The sequence below is a fragment of the Thunnus thynnus genome, chromosome 22 (assembly GCF_963924715.1).
Source record: "Thunnus thynnus chromosome 22, fThuThy2.1, whole genome shotgun sequence".
NCBI lineage: Eukaryota > Metazoa > Chordata > Actinopteri > Scombriformes > Scombridae > Thunnus > Thunnus thynnus.
Window position 1 is genome coordinate 26,903,577 of NC_089538.1, and position 15,000 is coordinate 26,918,576.

General features: G+C 45.3%; 1 protein-coding gene across 1 annotated transcript in view; it reads left to right on the forward strand.

Moving 5' to 3' along the window:
* Nucleotides 1-15,000, forward strand: part of atp1b2a (ATPase Na+/K+ transporting subunit beta 2a) — a 24,690-nt gene that overhangs the window by 3,702 nt on the left and 5,988 nt on the right. Inside the window, exons 2-5 of the mRNA XM_067580188.1 lie at nt 6,939-7,067; nt 7,730-7,834; nt 11,141-11,220; nt 13,525-13,650. Coding sequence (XP_067436289.1) covers nt 6,939-7,067; nt 7,730-7,834; nt 11,141-11,220; nt 13,525-13,650 — 440 coding nt within the window. The remainder of the gene's footprint in view (nt 1-6,938; nt 7,068-7,729; nt 7,835-11,140; nt 11,221-13,524; nt 13,651-15,000) is intronic.

A 15,000-nucleotide genomic window follows, 5' to 3' on the forward strand; every position in this document is an offset into this window, starting at 1 on the left:
ACAACGTGTTTCGCCTGTAGTTTCTTCAGGTTCGCTCAGTACAACTGCTGAGTACTCACAGGTGTGATAAATACATCTGAGTCACATGACTAATTATCACAATCTTCATTTTCTCAAAGTGAACATTTTACAAAGGGCATGACAATAAAAATATACATATTACAAAAAACATGACATGGTTAATGTTACACAAAGTTACAAGAATTACACCATTTTACATAATTAAACTTCATGACCTCCCATGAACAACTGACTGAATAGGATTCCCTCAGCAGAATGGACTACAGGTCCTACAGCTGTCCCTCTACATCACTAAATGGGAAGGGTGAGTGCCAGGGGCCCTAGTGGTTCATCTCTCCCTAAGCACCCGAATAGCCTGTGGAGAGAAATACAAGTCAATATTTACATATCTCACACAAAAACTCAAATCAAACTGTTCTTTGATATATATATATATAAATCTCCTTCTCACCCCCTCCCATGGGTGGTGGTGGTGTGTCTTCCTCAAGCTCTGGTCCTGGAGTTCTGGGAGTTTGAGGGTTCTGCGTAGTATCTTAGCTGTTCCTAGGACTGCACTCTTCTGGACAGAGACCTCAGATGTTGTACCTGGAATCTGCTGGAGCCGCTCTCCTAGTGTAGCAGTCACCCATTCGTGGGACTTGCTGTCATTTCCCTGTTCCAAATTTGTATCACCCTGTTCCGGATTTGTAAAGTTGCATGTCGAAATCCCTCTGGGTTGGTTGGAGAATTACTCAGATCACCTGTGTGCAGAGTGTGGGGACTTGCTCCCAAATAGTAATTGAGAGCAACTGGATGCATTCCCCTCTCGGCCAATCAGGGTGTGGCGACGCCCTTTTTCTGGGGTTTAAGAGAGGAGAGAAACTGCACACCCTGGTCACTCTGTTCTTTCCTCAACTGGTTGCAGACCTCATTTGTAGAGATTGTCAGACAGAAACTCTGCTCTGTTCAGGCCCTTATGTGTCTTCTTTCTGGTCCTTTGCTTTCTGATTTAAGGGACCTTTTGAGGGAATACTACAAAATAAACTTTTCAACCAAGTTACCTGCATTTGGTTGATCTTAGTGCTCATTGTGCAAGAGGTTGTGCTAGCCTAACACCTGCAGGCTTTATTTTGTATTACTGTTGAAGAGGCATTTGTTCATCCTTATCAAAGAGGCATTTTTTCATTATAATTATTGAAGAGGCAGCCATCATCAGCTTGACAGTTTGGATCTGGAAGTCCCACAGGATGTTGGCTTGGTCAACCCCCTCGGTTCTGATCATATTCCCTCTCCTTTATACCATCCAACCACACTTATCTAGTCCGAATGACATTCTGATGTCGTTGATGTAGATCCTGGTGACGTGGATCAGTGAGTCGATGTCCCGCTCATTCCTGGCATATAGCTTGATGTCATCCATGTAGAGGAGGCGACTGATGGTTGTTCTGCTTCGGAACCGGTACCCGTAGCCACTCTTTGAGATGGTCTGGCTGAGGGGGTTCAGGCCTATGCAGAACAGCAGCGGAGATAGTGCATCACCTTGGTATATGCCGCACTTGATGGTAACTTGTGCAGTTTGCTTTGAGTTGGCCTCCAGAGTTGTTTTCCCTAGCCCCATTGAGTTCTTGATGAAGGCTCATAGTGTCCTGTTGATGTTGTACATTTCCAAGCATTCCAGTATCCATGTGTGTGGCATTGAGTCGTAGGCCTTCTTGTAGTCAATCCAGGAGGTGCACAGGTTGTCCAGCTCTTCATACCTGACACTTGTTCTTGGATGTTTGCCATTGTAATGGTTACTGGATCTTGTTCTGGGAGATTGCTGTGGTCTGCTCTTAGATCCACTAGCCACTGAGCGTTGGTGTTATGTGATGCCTCCTTCTCCCATATGCTCTTCCAGTATTGTTCAGTCTCAGCCCTGGGAGGGTAGCCAGAGCTGTGAGCCTTTGCTTGGCAGTCTCCAGTGCCTCAGGTATAGACAGCTTGTTGTACTTCCTGGGTATCCCTTTCGTACCCACACCTTTCTGTAGCTCTGAGAGTTGACTAACTATCTCAGGGCTCTTTTCACATAGAGCAGGTCTAGACCGAACTCTTTATTAAGTAAACTTATGATAAAGTGGAAGTAAACTGGTGATAAATTGGAAGTAAACTGACAATTAATTTGAAAGGAAACTGACATACACACAGCTGACATGTATGATCTGTCACATGCAGACACACAGATATAAAACATAAACTGAGTGTTTCAGCTCCAGCTCACTGATGATGATGTCATATCTCCCATAATGCACAGGGCAGTGGATGTTTGGCCTTGATGATGGAAACTGAAGGACACACACACAAACACACACACACACACTGATGTCTGTTTGTGCACTCTATGCTTCACTTCTCTGTTTATTGTGTTGTTTGTACATCAGTGTGTGTGTGTGTGTGTGTGTGTGTATGTGTGTGTGTGTTAATCTGGATTATGTGCAGAGATGAAGTTGATTGAACTGTAATCTGTCCTGACACACAGAAACATGATGATGTTACTGTACTTATGAGGACCTGTGTGACATTATCTTAAAGGAACAGTCCATCACAAAGACTGGAAGCCGGTGGGACTGTTAGCGTAATGTCTGTAGATGTTTATCTTGCTGACATAAATAATAAACTGGGCCAACTTTGTGACTTTTTGCCACGGTCTGGATGGGAGCTCGCTTGACATTAGAGGCTCTTTTCTCTCTGTGTTCCTATTTTCTATACAGAGGACACACTGCTGTACTTTTGTTGTGATCTGTTCTGACATTTTGGGGCACCAAACAGATTGGTTAGCTCTTTCCCTGCATTTAACTAGACCCTGGTGCCCGTCATGGATTCTCTCTAAGATCATCTGTCTCATCTCTGCAGGGATGATGACTCCCTCTAATGACTGAACCATCCTGCTCAGATAACTCACCTGGTAGAAGTCTTTCACTGTCTCAGGCACCTTCTATATATATGATGAAGCCCAAGACTGTCTGGAGCTGCAGATCCACTTGTGTGTTTTGTTTTATCTCCTTCATTCTCTGGGGGGTGTCCGGCACATGGTAGCATCAATATGTGCCACCTCATCATCATGAGAAGCTCCATCTCCATAGCACTGGAGCCCGGGAGAGAGCGTCAGCCACGGCTAGCATTTTGCCTGGTGTGTATTCAGCTATGGCATTGAAACGCATTAACCTCATCAGCAACCTCTGACATCTGATGGGAACAGGCCTCCAGTGGTCCTCATACTGCCGGAACAGTAGGCTACAGGCCTCCAGTGGTCCTCATGCTGCTGGAGCAGTAGGCCACAGGCCTCCAGTGGTCCTCATGCTGCTGGAGCAGTAGGCCACAGGCCTCCAGTGGTCCTCATGCTGCTAGAGCAGTAGACCACAGGCCGCCAGTGGTCCTCATGCTGCTGGAGCAGTAGGCCACAGGCCTCCAGTGGTCCTCATGCTGCTAGAGCAGTAGACCACAGGCCGCCAGTGGTCCTCATGCTGCTGGAGCAGTAGGCCACAGGCTTCCAGTGGTCCTAATAGTGCTGGAGCAGTAGGATACAGGCTTCCAGTGGTCCTAATACTGCTGGAGCAATAGGATACAGGCTTCCAGTGGTCACCATGCTGCTAGAACAGTAGGCCACAGGCCTCCAGCAGTCCTCATACTGCTGGAGCAATAGGCTACAGGCTTCCAATGGTCCTAATGCTGCTAGAGCAGCAGGCCACAGGCCTCCAGTGGTCCTCATGCTGCTGGAGCAGTAGGCCACAGGCTTCCAGTGGTCCTCATACTGCTGGAGCAATAGGCTACAGGCTTCCAATGGTCCTAATGCTGCTAGAGCAGTAGACCACAGGCCGCCAGTGGTCCTCATGCTGCTGGAGCAGTAGGCCACAGGCTTCCAGTGGTCCTCATGCTGCTGGAGCAGTAGGCCACAGGCCTCCAGTGGTCCTCATGCTGCTAGAGCAGTAGACCACAGGCCGCCAGTGGTCCTCATGCTGCTGGAGCAGTAGGCCACAGGCTTCCAGTGGTCCTAATAGTGCTGGAGCAGTAGGATACAGGCTTCCAGTGGTCCTAATACTGCTGGAGCAATAGGATACAGGCTTCCAGTGGTCACCATGCTGCTGGAACAGTAGGCCACAGGCCTCCAGCAGTCCTCATACTGCTGGAGCAATAGGCTACAGGCTTCCAATGGTCCTAATGCTGCTAGAGCAGCAGGCCACAGGCCTCCAGTGGTCCTCATGCTGCTGGAGCAGTAGGCCACAGGCTTCCAGTGGTCCTAATACTGCTGGAGCAGTAGGCCCCAGGCCCATCAGATGTCAGAGGTTGCTGATGAGGTTAATGCGTTTCAATGCCATAGCTGAATACACACCAGGCAAAATGCTAGCCGTGGCTGACGCTCTCTCCCGGGCTCCAGTGCTATGGAGATGGAGCTTCCCATGATGATGAGGTGGCACATATTGATGCTGCCATGTGCCGGACACCCCCCAGAGAATGAAGGAGATAAAACAAAACACACAAGTGGATCTGCAGCTCCAGACAGTCTTGGGCTTCATCATATATATAGAAGGTGCCTGAGACAGTGAAAGACTTCTACCAGGTGAGTTATCTGAGCAGGATGGTTCAGTCATTAGAGGGAGTCATCATCCCTGCAGAGATGAGACAGATGATCTTAGAGAGAATCCATGACAGGCACCAGGGTCTAGTTAAATGCAGGGAAAGAGCTAACCAATCTGTTTGGTGCCCCAAAACGTCAGAACAGTCCAGTCATCCAGACTATTCTTTCTGCCAACTTCTCCCAGGAAGTATAGCTGTTTCATCTCTTCTGTGATCTCTCTGACATGCCCATTCCCAATGTCCCTTTTTGTGACATTTCAATGCTGGGCACTTTCTCTCGTCAGAGTGCTGAGTCTTACCGCATCTCCTACATTCCTCCATTTTGTGGGTTGCAGGGCTGCTGCTTCCCCGTCGCTGCATGCCCTTTCCTTTGTTGATCTTCACATTGTCAAACAATATTAATGTTAGCCAGCTGGGCCTCTGGTTGGTTGGACTGGAGACTAACCTGCTTTGTTACTCCTCCACCTGGCACACCTGTTCGATGACTTGCGCCAGTGTTAAGTCTGCCATTAGCTGGAACTGCCAGGAGAGCTCTTTGTCCTTTATGCCCACCACCAGGCGATCTCTGATATGCTCATTCCTCTTTTCCCTGGACTCACAGTGTTCAACCAGCTCATACAACGTCCTGATATAGATCTCCGCTGTTTCCCCTGGCTGCTGGCTCTGTTGGTAAAAACATACCCGCTCATGTATAATGTTGTGCCAAGGAACAAAGTAGTCGTCAAACTTTTTCAGAATGTCATAGTATTTTTCTTGTGCCTCTGCCGTGAAGTCGAAGGAACAGTCGAAGAGCAGAGCTGCTGCTTTCTGCTTACGGGGATCACTGCTACATACGTTTACTTTGTTATCTGACACTTTGACCACTTTTAATATGAACATCCAACATTGTGACATTATATATATGACTAAAAGAAGGAAAAGCATCATAGGTCCCATTAATAATGTTTAGAGGTGCAGATTCTGTGGAGGCTTTGGTGCCCAACATGTGACAGATGAACCAGACGACCAACATCTGTGGCGTCCTCTTGTAGTTCTGACTGTGCAGTGTGTTTGTTCACGTCTACGTCTACATCTGTGTCATCATGTGAAGTGCAGGGAATATGTCTATGATCGTCAGTTTCTTTTGGACATTCATAATAAAGACTTTTGCTATGAGAAATACTGTCTGGGAGCTAAATCAGCTAAGTGAGTTTGGTCTGCTGCATCCAGTGGACCCAAAGGAGACCACGGCCTTGGGTTAGCATTAGTCTGGAGCTGGAAGGTTAGCTAGGCTAACTGCTAACCCATACAAACCAGCAGTTCCAACAATCATGCTGCCTGATGTTCTCCAATGTTCTCCAATGTTCTCTAATGTTCTCTAATGTTCTCTAATGTTCTCTAGTGTTTTCTAATGTTCTCTGGTGTTTTCTCATGTTCTCTAGTGTTTTCTAATGTTCTCTGGTGTTTTCTCATGTTCTCTAGTGTTTTCTCATGTTCTCTGGACAGTAGGGTGGATTCTATAACTCCCATCAGTGCTGATCACTAGTTCACATGGAAGAGCTGAGACATGTACTTTTCTCTCTAAATGCACTTTAATGCACTAACGCGGCTATCTGCTCCTTCATTTTTTGTTTTTTTTCTCTTGGGATTTACATATTTTTATAATTTTTCAAAGGGAATTTTAGATATACAGTATATCTTTATGCTTTCTGTTGTTGCTCTGCTGTGGGCTGAGAGAAATGAAATACTCAAGAAAATGACAATAAACTAATCATGAATAAACTCTCTTTAAGACTCCGTGTCAGATTTAACACGTCTGTATTTACTGAACATGTTAACTGACTGTGTGTCAGATTTAACACGTCTGTATTTACTGAACATGTTAACTGACTGTGTGTCAGATTTAACACGTCTGTATTTACTGAACATGTTAACTGACTCCATGTCAGATTTAACACGTCTGTATTTACCAAACATGTTAACTGACTCCGTGTCAGAAGCATCACATGTTTACCTGCTGATTAAACTGTTGATTAAACAGCCAATCAGAGAGCAGGATTCTGTGTTGCCGGGTAAAAACTGATCAGTGTAAACTGAGAGCTGCTAATGTAAATGAAGAAGAAGAAGAGCCAGTGAGCAGAGAGATTAGCCCCTCCCCCTCCATTCACAGTGAATGTAGGTCATCAGCTGGGGGGGGGGGGTTAACAAAGAGGATTATATACAGAGCATAGGGGGGAGGGGAGGACAGGATGGACTGCACTGAAATAACACCCCCTGTCTCTTTGACCCCCCCATGTCTCTGCCGTCCCCCCATCCCTGTCTCTCTGTCTCCCTGACCCCCCCCACAGGTCTGATCCTGGTCTTCTACTTGGTCTTCTACCTGTTCCTGGCAGGAATGTTTGTTCTCACCATGTACATCATGCTGCTGACCCTCGATGACTACAAACCCACCTGGCAGGACCGTCTGGTCACTCCAGGTGAGGAAAACAAACACACCTGAGCAGAGACAACAAACCAAATATAAACTAACTCCACCCACCACACCTTAACTCCACCCATCACACCTTAACGCCATCCATCACACCTTAACTCCACCCACCACATCTTAACTCCACCCACCACACCTTAACGCCATCCATCACACCTTAACTCCACCCACCACACCTTAACACCACCCATCACACCTTAACTCCACCCACCACATCTTAACTCCACCCACCACACCTTAACACCACCCATCACACATTAACTCCACCCACCACATCTTAACTCCACCCACACAACATAACTCCACCCATCACACCTTAACTCCACCCACCACATCTTAACGCCACCCATCACACCTTAACTCCACCCACCACACCTTAACTCCACCCACACAACATAACTCCACCCATGATGATTGGTTAACGAGGTCTTGTCTTTATGTTTCAGGGATGATGATTGGTTAACGAGCTGTTGTCTTTATGTTTCAGAGATGATGATTGGTTAATGAGGTCTTGTCTTTATGTTTCAGGGATGATGATTGGTTAATGAACTGTTGTCTTTATGTTTCAGGGATGATGATTGGTTAATGAGGTCTTGTCTTTATGTTTCAGGGATGATGATTGGTTAACGAGGTCTTGTCTTTATGTTTCAGGGATGATGATTCGTCCAAAGGGTGATCAGCTGGAAATCAGTTTCTCGGTCTCAGAGACTGAAAGTTGGGACGGCTTCGTCTACAATCTCAACACCTTCCTCTCTCGTAAGAAGCTGGTTAATAAATTATGATTTAATATTATTGATGAAATTACTTCATGTTGTTGGAGACATTTTTGCTTTCATAGAATTATTATTGTTTAATTAATTGTCTCGTGTGTGAGATTATATTTACCTTATTATTAGATTTACCTGTTTACCTGTATCTAATGAGTTTAGAGCTCAAGTCGCCTGCTGCACTTTAATATGCAGTGTGGCTGCAGTGGAGCAGGATGTGACACCGTCTATGTGTGAATATATAGATCAGAGTAACTGAGACCCAGGCGGACGTGGTTAAATGGGGGAGCGGAATAATCTTTGATTATTGTTTGATTGTTGTTATTGTTTTGTTATTGTTTTTCTAGATAAAGTTTATGTTGATCACTAATGTTTGTAAATCGCACGCCTGGATTGCAAAATAATTATGATGTGATGAAACCTGACAAGAAATTCTGCGATTTTTTTGAAAAAAATTGAGATGAGTTCAAAACGACAACAACTTACCCCCAACAAAGGACAGCGATGATATAAGCTTTTAGAATTTGTGAAGAAGTCACAACATTTAGTCAAAAGATGTGACAAACTCTGGATTATAAATTCTCGAAGCGAAGCAATGGACAGAATACTTCTACAGAGCTCCAAGTAGAGCTGCAAGAATCCATTTTCTGGACTGAAACCAGTCTGTGCTGAAATATCTTTCTTACCCCCCTAACCCTGTAAGATGAAGAGGTTCCACACTTTGGTGGCCAACAGGATTGCATTGATCCATAAGTTATCAAAAGTGAACCAGTGGAGGTTTGTGGGCTCCAGACACAACCCAGCTGATGATACATCACGAGGAATGAACATTGAACCCTTCTTGACTTCTAAATGATGGTTTCAGGGACCAGAGGTTCAGGAAAAATCTGAAGCATTCCAGAAGAACTTGGCTCCATCCTCCCAGATGACCCTGAAGTGCGGAGAGAGATCATTGTTTCCAGTATTGTTGATGGTATGACAGGAAAAACAAGTTCAATGAGCATCACTCTTCATGGAATGGTCTAAAAAGAGCCGTAGCTCGGATTATGAAATTAAAACTCCTTTTACAGATGAAACAAAAGGAAAGAGGCTTACTCACTAACTGGAAAGTCACTGGAAGACCAGATGTTTCTGTTCAAAATGCCTTTAGCTCATGCTGTAAGTCTTTCACTAGAGGACAATGAAAATGCTGAAAAGGCCATTATTTGCCAGGAGCAGAGACAGCATTTCAATGAGGAAATGGCCTCTCTGGAGAAAGGAAAACAGTGATAGAGGAAGCTCCCTTTACAAACTGGATCCTATCATGGACTCATTCTGAGACTGGGGGGAAGGACCAGTGACACTCACCAGATCAACACTGGTGCTTTTAAAAACCCCTTTTTGAAAGACAGTATGAGAAGATGAACTAAAGCAATGACTGGACTAAAAGCATAAAATGAACCTTGGGTCATCTGAACTGAAAACAAGACCAGATTACTCCGCATTAACATGGACAGAGACTGGATCTCACTTATCTCCAGAGATTCCTTAGTTGACTTCTCATTGGTTTATCTCCTATTTCAGCCAAGTCTTTATTAATGTGAATAAGTTGTTTTATCAGTAATAGACCAGATAATGTTGCTTAGCATTAGATTTCATGAAGAATGGTCTAACTTTGATAACTGTGCGATATAAAGTTAATAGAGTCTAATTTTATTACGTTTCTCTATAATTTCCTGAGAGAAGTTAGTTTTTCTTAGCGTCACTTTATTCTTGTATAACGTTAAATCAGATACTTCATCACTATCACCAACTCAGTTACCAATTTATCTCCTCTTTAAACCTCTTTTATTCATATGTGTGATTATTTGCTTTAGTATGAAATATTTAAATGTTTAGCTATTAATAAATGTCTGTATTTAGGATAAAGACGTGATCTGTTTGCGTTGTTTGAAAGCAGAAGACAAGTGGTCAATGTTATTCAAAAGAGCTCAAATTTCAGACTAAGACTGATTAAGATGTTTCTTTATTTTCCTTCAGTAAGAAGGATGGTGCCCTGATCAACAAGTTAAATATATAGATATAAATGTAGTGTTGTTCCTAGACGGGGCTGTCCTCATGCTCATGTCAAGTGGTTAGGGGAGTTATCTTTACTTGTTTGTAAGCTGTGCTGTTCACCTGGAAGTTGCCAGTCACCTGAATACAGATAACTATTAACGCTCTTCGTTGGATCATCTGTCGTCGAGACTCAATAAAAAGCATCAGATCAGATCAAGTCACCAACTTCATCAGCACACAAAAGGAGTTGGAGGAAACTACTACATAACAGAATCCAAAAAACACTTTTGAAAAAGGGAATTGATCAGACATTCAACCCTCCGTCAGGAGCTCACCATGGTGGAGTGTCAGCGATTCTCTGTTCTGTCTTGAAGGAACAAACTCTGGATGATGAAACCCTTCACAGAGCTTTGTGAGAGGTCGAGACAAACATGAACAATATGCTAATCACAACAATAACAAATGACCCAAACGACCTTGAGCCCCTAATCTCTAATCATTTACTTCAATTAAAAACAAATCCATTCACGTCCCTGGACTATTCCAGACAGAGGAGCTATATTCATGGAAGGAGGTGGAGGCAGATGCAATATCTGGCCAACCTGCTTTGGAACCGATGGACCAGGAAACAACTTCCACTTATGCAAGAACACTAATGGAATAAGATCAAAAGGAACTGTTGTCATTATTGATGACAATGCTCCGGGGAACTCTTGGCTCCTAGGACGGGTAGTGGATCTTCCAGGGTCAAAAGGACTTGTCTGTAGTGTCTGGGTTACAACCAAGAAAATCATCATTCAAGGACCCACCACCAGGCTCTACCTGCTCCTGGAGGAGCTGACTGAGCCTGTCAGGAACTAGTCTTTCAGTGGCTGCTGGACAGAAGGACTCTATGGAGCAAAGATCACCTTTGAACAGCAGACCACTGGACTAACACACACACTCATACTGGTCTTACATGGAGGAGGCAGGAACTGATGTCTCTATTGATGTATTATTATCTGATCATTGCTGTAATAAGCAATCAGAGGCTGGTATGTTGAAGCCATTTTCCACAACAAACAACAGTGATTATATATTCTTCTAGAATTTGTGAGGAAGGTACGACATACTCATTCAAATAAAAACTGTACCTGCCTGCCTGTCTGTCTGTCTGCCTGTCTGTCTGTCTGTCACCCGTCTGTCTGACTGTCTGACTGTCTGTCTGCCTGTCTGTCAGTCTGTCTGTCTGTCTGACTGTCTGACTGTCTGTTTGCAGCGTACAACGACAGCTATCAGGTTCAGACCAATGATAACTGCCCTCCAGATCAATACTTCATTCAAGAGGACAGTGGAGAGGTAAACCTGTCTCTCTCTCTGCCTGTCTTATTCTCAACCCGTCTCACTCTCTACTTGTCTCACTCTCTGTCTGTCTGTCTATCTCACTCTCTGCCTGTCTGTCTATCTCACTCTCTACCTGTCTCACTCTCTGCCTGTCTGTCTGTCTTACTCTCTGCCTGTCTCACTCTTTACCTGTCTCACTCTCTACCTGTCTCACTCTCTGCCTGTCTGTCTATCTATCTCACTCTCTACCTGTCTCACTCTCTACCTGTCTGTCTATCTATCTCACTCTCTACCTGTCTCACTCTCTGCGTGTCTTGTTGTCTTACTCTCTGCCTGTCTCACTCTTTACCTGTCTGTCTATCTATCGCACTCTCTACCTGTCTCACTCTCTACCTGTCTGTCTATCTATCTCACTCTCTACCTGTCTCACTCTCTACCTGTCTGTCTATCTATCTCACTCTCTACCTGTCTCACTCTCTACCTGTCTCACTCTCTGCCTGTCTGTCTGTCTTACTCTCTGCCTGTCTCACTCTCTACCTGTCTGTCTATCTATCGCACTCTCTACCTGTCTCACTCTCTACCTGTCTGTCTATCTATCTCACTCTCTACCTGTCTCACTCTCTACCTGTCTGTCTATCTATCTCACTCTCTACCTGTCTCACTCTCTACCTGTCTCACTCTCTACCTGTCTGTCTATCTATCGCACTCTCTACCTGTCTCACTCTCTACCTGTCTGTCTATCTATCTCACTCTCTACCTGTCTGTCTATCTATCGCACTCTCTACCTGTCTCACTCTCTACCTGTCTGTCTATCTATCTCACTCTCTACCTGTCTCACTCTCTACCTGTCTGTCTATCTATCTCACTCTCTACCTGTCTCACTCTCTACCTGTCTCACTCTCTACCTGTCTGTCTATCTATCGCACTCTCTACCTGTCTCACTCTCTACCTGTCTGTCTATCTATCTCACTCTCTACCTGTCTCACTCTCTACCTGTCTGTCTATCTATCTCACTCTCTACCTGTCTCACTCTCTACCTGTCTCACTCTCTACCTGTCTGTCTATCTATCGCACTCTCTACCTGTCTCACTCTCTACCTGTCTGTCTATCTATCTCACTCTCTACCTGTCTCACTCTCTACCTGTCTGTCTATCTATCTCACTCTCTACCTGTCTTACTCTCTGCCTGTCTCACTCTTTACCTGTCTGTCTATCTATCGCACTCTCTACCTGTCTCACTCTCTACCTGTCTGTCTATCTATCTCACTCTCTACCTGTCTCACTCTCTACCTGTCTGTCTATCTATCTCACTCTCTACCTGTCTCACTCTCTACCTGTCTCACTCTCTGCCTGTCTGTCTGTCTTACTCTCTGCCTGTCTCACTCTTTACCTGTCTCACTCTCTACCTGTCTCACTCTCTGCCTGTCTCTCTGCCTGTCTCACTCTTTACCTGTCTCACTCTCTACCTGTCTCACTCTCTACTTGTCTCACTCTCTACCTGTCTGTCTGTCTCACTCTCTACCTGTCTCACTCTCTACCTGTCTCACTCTCTACCTGTCTCTCTCTCTGCCTGTCTCTCTCTCTACCTGTCTCACTCTCTACCTGTCTCACTCTCTACTTGTCTCACTCTCTACCTGTCTGTCTGTCTCACTCTCTACCTGTCTCACTCTCTACCTGTCTCACTCTCTACCTGTCTCTCTCTCTGCCTGTCTCTCTCTCTACCTGTCTCACTCTCTACCTGTCTCACTCTCTGCCTGTCTCTCTCTCTACCTGTCTCACTCTCTACCTGTCTCACTCTCTGCCTGTCTCTCTGCCTGTCTCACTCTTTACCTGTCTCACTCTCTACCTGTCTCACTCTCTACTTGTCTCACTCTCTACCTGTCTGTCTGTCTCACTCTCTACCTGTCTCACTCTCTACCTGTCTCACTCTCTACCTGTCTCTCTCTCTGCCTGTCTCTCTCTCTACCTGTCTCACTCTCTACCTGTCTCACTCTCTACCTGTCTCACTCTCTGCCTGTCTCTCTGCCTGTCTCACTCTTTACCTGTCTCACTCTCTACCTGTCTCACTCTCTACTTGTCTCACTCTCTACCTGTCTGTCTGTCTCACTCTCTACCTGTCTCACTCTCTACCTGTCTCACTCTCTACCTGTCTCTCTCTCTGCCTGTCTCTCTCTCTACCTGTCTCACTCTCTACCTGTCTCACTCTCTACCTGTCTCTCTCTCTGCCTGTCTCTCTCTCTACCTGTCTCACTCTCTACCTGTCTCACTCTCTACCTGTCTCACTCTCTGCCTGTCTCACTCTCTGCCTGTCTCTCTGCAGGTGAGGAACAATCCGAAGCGTTCCTGTCAGTTTAATCGGACGATGTTGGAGGATTGTTCTGGGGTTTCGGATCGTTACTATGGTTACAGCAGCGGTCAGCCCTGCATCCTCATCAAGCTGAACCGGGTACGTTAACCTCTGACCTCTGACCTCTGACAGAACCAGGTTGTTCACTCTGATGTGCATAAACAGATGATCAGTGTGACTTCCTGTGTTGCTCGCTCGTCACGCTGCAGAGACTTTTACATATAAATGAAAGTTCGTTACATTCAGTTCAAACAATAAACCTCGCTGTACGTCATGTCGGAGTTTTTAAATGTGTAATCCGTGGCGACTTTCCCGCGTTGGCCAGATGAACGTATACGAGAGACTCCTCCAGCCAAGCGGCTAACTTCCTGTTAGCTCTCTGCTGACTAAACTTTCCGAATGTCATCAGACTGAATGGAACCAATTCTGATAGTGAAGCGAGTCGTTTCCTGGTGGTTGTTTGACGCTCAAAACAATTGATGCGACGTCTTACAGCTGCAACAGTAGCGACAGAGTAGCTGCTGGATTCACGAGATGAAGAACTCAGTGTGTAGCCATGGTAATGCAGTGGCATTGTGGGTAACGTAACGTTTGGTTTAGTAGCCGCCATCATGTTGAGTCTTCTGCTGGTTAATGTTCAATAAATCTCCATCCACAACTTATTCAGATGAACCCAACCGGTCGAGGCTGATGGCGTCCACCTAGAGTCCGGTTCTGTTTGAGGTTTCTACCTGTTAAAGGGGAGTTTCTCCTGCTGCTGATGGAGGAATGTTGGGTCTCTGTAGATTAAAGAGTTTAGTCTAGACCTGCTCTGTGTGTCATTAAAGTGGCAGGAATGGACCCACATGCAGAGACCAAAGGCGAAGCGGGTCTGAAGGAAACTTATTTATTTGGAGAACAGAAAAAAACAGAACAAAGGATCCAACAAAGACTGACTCCCAAACCAAGACTTAAATACTAACTGAACTAATAAAGGAATGAGGAACAGGTGATTAGACACAAGGGCATGCTGGGAGCTGATTGGCTGGGGAAGACACTGGGAGTAAGGCAGGGCTGATGAAGATAATGAAGGGCAGGTGTGAGGAAGAGCACATGAACACAGGAGGAGAAAACACAGTGAAACCAGGAAACCAAAAACCCAGAAACACAATGAACACAGTCCAACCGATAAAACAACCAAATGACAGGAAGTCCCTGAAACCGTCCAACTCAAAACAGAAGTCTGAGGGATAATGACGACCACTCACAAGAGTCTCCAGAGTCAATGACAGAACCAGGACAACGTGAAAAGGTAACTCCTGTTGTGATTTGGTGCTAGATAAATAAAACTGACTTGAAGGGGACCAACCAGAACCAACTGTTGGAGAAACGCAACCTGTAACGCTGTACAACTATAGACTGTATATAAAGACGGACGTCATGACAGCTCCCCAGAGGTGAAGCCGAAAC